The 6,617-nt window shown below is 45.4% G+C and overlaps 1 protein-coding gene across 1 annotated transcript; it reads right to left on the bottom strand.

Moving 5' to 3' along the window:
• Positions 1-1,041: 1,041 nt before the first annotated feature.
• On the bottom strand, positions 1,042-5,926 carry TTC36 (tetratricopeptide repeat domain 36). The gene is made up of 3 exons (XM_030221442.1): positions 5,758-5,926; positions 4,857-5,045; positions 1,042-1,734 (listed from the first exon to the last, which is right to left on the bottom strand). The coding sequence occupies exons 1-3, from the start codon at positions 5,864-5,866 to the stop codon at positions 1,478-1,480; spliced, it is 555 nt and encodes a 184-aa protein (XP_030077302.1). The 5' UTR covers positions 5,867-5,926; the 3' UTR covers positions 1,042-1,477.
• Between the last annotated feature and the right edge of the window lie 691 nt (positions 5,927-6,617).

Below are 6,617 nucleotides of genomic sequence, written 5' to 3'. Positions count from 1 at the left end.
CTCCCCCATTTCCCACGCAGAACACAGGAGAAGCAGTCAAAAACCCAGTCACTTCCCACAGCTCCCTACAGCATGCACATGGTCTCACCAATTCCAGAATCCCCCTGGCAGGGCTCGCAAGACCCTGATCACTCCAGAAAAACCTGCAGTCATGCTGGATCTACATCAGTTCTGCAGTTTTCTTCAACCTCCTTGAGACAGACACTGCAGTACTTTGCAGACAGAGACCCAGCCCCTCCCCCTCCCAATAAGGCAGCCTCAATCAATCTGCATTCGGTGATGGCTGGAGCGCCTGTTCCAGTTTATTGAAAATACATACGGAGATGCTTCACTAGGGTATCGGTTGAGAAAGAAGCTTACCAAGCCGCTTTTCCATTCCTGTGATCAGCTGCTTCTTCATGCAAAGAGGCAGACCCACAAACTCTGCTCTGCAGTTAATCCATTCTGATAAATAAATCATGCAAGTAACACGGAGGGGGAAATCCATCACCTCCAACATCCCAAAATACAGTACAGTCTCAATTATCAGATGTAAACAGGACTGACCTGTTGTCAGATAAAAGGCAGATAATACCGAAAACACTGCATAAACCCCTCAAACAATGTATAAACAAAGGTATAGAGTTCTCAATTTTCAAAATTGTTCTAAACCAAAGATTTTTTAATAGAAATAAATGCAATTATGTCACGGGGAGGGGGCATCTGTCGGATATGCCAGAGGGTCAATTAGTGAAGGTTGAATAATAGACTGTACTATAAATTCCTTATCCTAATTCTTGGTTTGGCTGAGGTCAGCCCTGCAAAGAAGCATTATATTAGGGCTAACTGCAGGCTCGTGCAAGAAGTGTCTCTCTTCCCCCCCTCCCAAAATATTTTCTTCTATTAAGCAAACTTTCTGCATACAACACTATCTTGTTTGGCAGAGGTATAATCAGCAGAAAATGTGTCCGATTAACTTGACAGGATCCCCCACATTATGTCCTGCAAAAAACATCAACACGCCATAAGGACAAACGAGCCAAAAACAAAACAAGAAAAAAATAAGCGCAGATTCATTTATTCTATCTTTATTATTCTTTGTGCAAAAAAACAAAACAAAACCAGGAAACAGACACTTTAGATTACTGAATGATGTCAGGAGCTGAAACTTGCTATAGACGGCATAATAATTGATTGGTTTCAGAATGCCAGAATGCATATCTGAGAGACTGGAGAAATCCAAAGACATCACCTGACGTTCTCAGAGCTGCCAAGTTACCCACTGCAGGAGGAAGCCCTTTTTGCCCAGTCCTGGATTTCTGCCAACCTAATTATGGTGCATTATGGGACCTGCAGCACTGATTTCAATGGATAGAATCATGGACTACAAATACAACACTGCTTTAGGATGCAAGTTTGGACCGGCCAAAAAGTCTCCCTCCTGGAATGGGTAAACTTGGCAGCTCTGTGTTATCCTAGGACAGGCCCTTTGGTGCGTTTACACATCAGGGTTTCTCAGCTTTAGGATCATGCTTGTTAGCATTCTGTTACATAATGCTGCATATGGGTTCATCAGCACTAGCTGATGCTTGGCAAAGTTGCTGCCCAGCTGCACACCCCTTGTAAAGTCTTTCCTAGCAGCTTCATCCTGCTCCTGCAGCCGGTAGATGAGCCCCCGCTGGACAAATGCCTGACATGCTGTTTGGCCCATCTCCCCACTCAGGTCAAGGGCTCTGTTTAGATCCTGAAGTGCACCTGAAAACCAAACAAGATAGAACAATTTATATCACATCAAGATTGGTCAAACTCACATTTTAACATCTCCTAGAGCCACATTCCACTTCCAAAATTACTGGAGAGGAAGATCTCCCCCACCCCCTAATCACTCATGCCCAGATCCTTCCTTCTCCTATGCTAGAGGCCAACTAAAAGCAGTGGTTTTGGTTCTGTACAAAATCCACCACTCGGTTTTGGTCAGAGCCAGAACTGAAACCGTGGCCTTGACCCCTGACCATCTCCCCTAGCCAACCTCTCCCCTCCCCCCAACAGAAAACCCATTCCCAGGCTGCCCACTAACTCTGCCCCCTCTTCCCCATTGTAGGCTCAGGGACCTTTTAAAAGCCCTGGCTATCTAGTGGGCTCTTTGAGGAAGGTGCATCCTGCTCCTGCCTCGGCTGACTGCATCTGAAAATGGCAGCCAAGACTATCGCAGGAAGTCACAGCCGCCATTTTGGAATTGGGAATGGCATAAGCAGGAAGTTGCTCTCTGGACAAACTGCAGCAATGCTACCTATGAAACGAGAGCGCCGCAAATATTACACCAGGCTCTACAGCACTAATACACCTAACTACTGGAAGCTGGACTGTTCAGATTTCTACACAAGAACTATGTGCTAGTAGAATCCTTCACCTCAGTCACACATGCAGAACAGGGACAGACCCACACACCCAATACAACATAAGGAACCACAGATTAGAAACAAGCATACAGATAAAAACTTCCCACTTCCCTCTTCTTGTAAGTCAGACTCTATATGCAGTGCAATATTGGTTAAATTAATGCATTTCCTTCTATATGCTACAAAATACAAAACGAGAGATGAACTTTTGCCAAAGCTGATACACTCCTGTTCCTAATTTTTATAGATAGATAGATAGATAGATAGATATAAAATTATTTTCTACCTTTGTTTTCTGGGCAGTTTTCCCCTTCTCTCATCCTCCAGTCCTTAGTCTCCCCGTTTTCACTTTTCACCTACTTACCAGCTTCCCATCTCCCACTTTTACACTCTGCCCAGCCTGCCTATTATCCCGTTCTCTTTCCTTTCTCATTCTATTCCCCCCTTTTTCATTCACTTCATAATCCTTAATTTCTATCCTCTATTCTCATCCCCTACCAAACCCTCATCTACCTTCCTCTGATTCTCATTCCTAGGCCCAGCTCCTTCCCTATGACTCAACCCTTCCTGACATCTAGGCCCTTCTTTCTCTTACCCCCCTATTTAGCTTTCCATTGCTTCTTTTCTCCCATTTCCATAATCTCTCTGTTCTTCCATAATCCTCTTTTCACTACTTCCTAGGCCCCTCTGTCCCTGGATCCTTCACACCATCCCTTTCCCCACTTAATTCCTCCCCTCCTTTCCTCTTACTAGAGGCTTCCCCCATCATTCCCTCCCAACCACTACAAACTTTTCACCCCCGTCCCCTTTGCTTCTTCCCCCCCTCCCAAAGACTACCCACACACACACTAGATGCTCTTCCCCTATTCTCACTCCCTTCTATTCATCCACTGACCAACCCACTAGAAGTGCTTCCCTCCCTCTCTCCTCCAGCATTCCCATCTCTCTTTTCACTGCTTCACTCCTGCTTTTCTCCACCCCCACTCTTTTCTTTCTTCTTTCACTCCCTCTGGATGCTTTTTCCTCTCTTTCTTGTTTTGCCTCCTCTTTTCTTTCTTGTACACCACTGTCCTCCATTACAGACTTCCCCTGGACCTGTGTGAACTGATCCTTCATTGCACTGCAGCCTCCCTCATTGGCAGAAGAATTAATAGATCATCATCTCCAGCTGCCATGACACCATTCTTGCACTAAAAAGTTGTGAGATTTTGCAGCTCTTATCGTGAGCGTGCCCCTGCAGCAGCAAGAGTTAACCTTTTATTAATGCTTCTGCTGCCGACAACATTGCAGCTGTACAGGGAAAGAGAAAGAATCGGATCAATCCCTATATAACCAGGGCAGTGAGCTGTCATATCAGGCAGGGATTTGGGTTACCCCAGACCAGATCTGATGGCTGAAACTGGGGTGGCATCAGTGGCAATAACGATGCATATGCTCTTTACCCTTGCTCCTCCCCCTCCCCTGCCAAACTTGAAGTCCCAGCTCTCTCAAGTTTCAATTTATCCACTCTCCCAGACTACTCTAATTCCTCCAATTCACAGTTTTTAATCCCCGAGTCCCATTCTTTCCCTGTTCCCTTCCCCCCCTCTCTTCAACTAATCTCCGAGTTCCTACACTCCATTAAATCCTTATCCTGATCTCTCCCCTCTCATTCCCTCTTAGTTTATCACCTGTTCCATGATCTGCCACATCTAACCAATCTGGCAATTTGCTCCTGCCACTGATGTGAATGCTTTCGCTCCCTCTCTCCATCTTCTTGAATCAAACATCAGCTTCAGGTATACAGAACACCCCTTTGTTCAGACAGCTGGTTTGCATTGCAAGGGTTGGAGGAAGGAGAAGAGGGGGGAGCAAACATTTGCATCAGCAACTGGAACAGCAGCCAGATCGATTTGAGGTACTGGCCCAAGGAGAGATATTTCCATTCCTACCCCATAGTGATGCCACAAAGCAGGGCAGCAGTAGAGGGTGCAGGGTTCCTAGTTAGAGCAGGGCTGTGGCATAGCACACTTCAGAATGTGTGTAGAGTAGTAATGAGAGGAGTGGGAGTGAGGAAAGTGAGCAGTGGGGGCTGGGGAGGGGTGAAGTGAGGGTTAGTACTGACCAGGAGAGAGAAAAACAGACCTGAAATGGGAGTAACATCCATCCTCTGATTATTACTTGAAATGCTTAAAGTTAGCAGCTATTACCCTCTCTATATAAACTCAAGTCTGTTTTTGGTCATGTTGAAAAAGTGCATTTCTTCCACTGAATCCTGAAAATTGTTTGAAAACCACTCCTATGGATTATTTAATCTTGCAGTAGCTAATGCTCATCCCTTTATTGCCAGCTGTGGAAGCCATCTTTGACAGAATCCTCTGATAAAGTCAGGTCAGTGTGCAGGTCATGAGCAACAGAGAAAATTTGATACTGTCTAACTCTAGCAGTTCTCACCAGCCCGCTTTCCAGATAGTGAATGAATCCATCTACCGTACTTACCTGCTGTATCCCCTTGTAGGCGAAGTGCCTGTGCTCTGTTATTGTATCCGGATGCTCTCTCTGGCAAGGTCTGGATGGCTAGGCTGAACTTCTCAATGGCTCTTGTAATATCTCCTGACTCGGCTGCTAACACGCCCTGTTGCTCCAGCTCTTTGGCATTAGCCAGCAGGTCAGAATCAAAATCTTGATCTGTTCCAAGGATCAAATTATACAAGATCACTAAAAAAACTAGAGAGTTAATCAAGCTGAACCTGAAACACAGATCCATTTACCCCTCTGCAGAGAACCGAAGCTTGAATAGAGGTGGTAATTTAAAGTGAAATCCCACTATTGATGGTATGCCAGAGGCTGTTTGTAATGATGGGGATAAGACCACCCCCAGCTCTCTAACCAGATAATGCTCACAATCTAACTCTTCAAAGGTTAAAGAGAATTCAAGTTTGAAGGAAATTACTGTGCCTTACCCCATATTATGTTTCAGATAAGGAACTTATGAAAGCAACGTTTTCTTCTTTAAAAACACAAAAGATCATCCCTCCTTCCAAGAAGAGTTATTCCTGCTTCTGCATTGATAGCCACAGCTTCTGCCCATTAAGGAAGTGCACAGAGATCCCCCACACTCCATAAAGAACTGGACAGAAAGGACAGGCTGCAAAAGGCAGGAAGGTGAAGATAATCCTGGGAAAGATTTAGGGTGGACACAACAGCGGGAGCTGCTGTTGGATAAGCCAGTTTCTCCCGACTCCTCCCAATGCATAGAGAGTTAGTAAATTAACTGAACTTTCAGGGGATGGGGCAAAACATATCATTCCAGCAGACTTTGACCGATACACATGCAGTATCAAAAAGTTCAGTTTCTCTCTCAGATACCTTTGCAACACACACACAAAAAGTCACTCACCATCATCCTGGACCTGATCTTCATTATCATCCAGTCCAGGAACATCCCCAAAAGGTGTGGTGGGGTTGAAGATAGTTTGTAGCACTGCCTGGTCATTTGGTGTTGCCATCCTAACTATAGACACAGAACCAGCTCTCTCACATCTACAGATATGTGGCAGATCTCCTGCAGTTCCAGGCTAAAGTCAGGAAGGCGGTTCCCATAGCAGCCAATAGGACCCCTGAGGGTGGGAACAAAAGCACTGGCTTAGAGGACTAGTTTACCTATGCCTTGTCTGTCCTGCTAGTTCTGACCCAGTTATGTGACATCTGGTTCCCATTAACGACAGACAATGAGACTGCTGTTGAAATTCCAAATTCCAGCATGAGCAAATTGCCATTATCTGGAAGTTTGCTTATCTGCAGATGATATGAAAATATGCAGAGTAACCTCAGAGGGGGGTAAATAAAGTTAAATAAATTTAAAATATCGCAAAAGGGGGGTCACGTGATGTGCTGAGAGGAACAGTCGCAGTTTAACTTCGCTCTGGGGTCCCCGCTCCGTTTTTGCGCCACATCCTCATATTAAGTAGCCGAAAACGCCAACCAGCAGAACTACTGACGGGTAAAGAGTGTATGGACAAATATCTGACTCCCATGCCGCCTGGAACTGCGAAAAAAGGTACAAAAAGCCAAAAAAGATAAATCGCCATTGGGCAGTGCAGAGCCTAAAATGGCGGACAAGGAAGCAGGGGCGAATCCGGAGTTTACAGATCACTGCAGCAGTAGGAGCGGCGTTAGAACCAAGGTTCGATTTGCTAGCAGAGCAATTCAAGAAACTGGACTCTCTGGTCACCGATACGGTGAAACGAACTGTGGAGA

This window comes from Microcaecilia unicolor, chromosome 12 (assembly GCF_901765095.1).
Source record: "Microcaecilia unicolor chromosome 12, aMicUni1.1, whole genome shotgun sequence".
Lineage (NCBI taxonomy): Eukaryota > Metazoa > Chordata > Amphibia > Gymnophiona > Siphonopidae > Microcaecilia > Microcaecilia unicolor.
Note: the sequence above shows the minus strand (reverse complement) of the source record. Positions and strands in the feature narration are given on the sequence as shown.

Excerpts from the sequence above, each read along its gene's own strand:
- TTC36 (XM_030221442.1), bottom strand. The coding sequence starts at position 5,866 with ATGGCAACACCAAATGACCAGGCAGTGCTACAAACTATCTTCAACCCC. Across the intron at positions 5,046-5,757 it reads AGATCAGGTCCAGGATGATG|ATCAAGATTTTGATTCTGAC; the intron begins GTGAGTGACTTT and ends TCCTTGGAACAG. Across the intron at positions 1,735-4,856 it reads CCTACAAGGGGATACAGCAG|GTGCACTTCAGGATCTAAAC; the intron begins GTAAGTACGGTA and ends TTTGGTTTTCAG.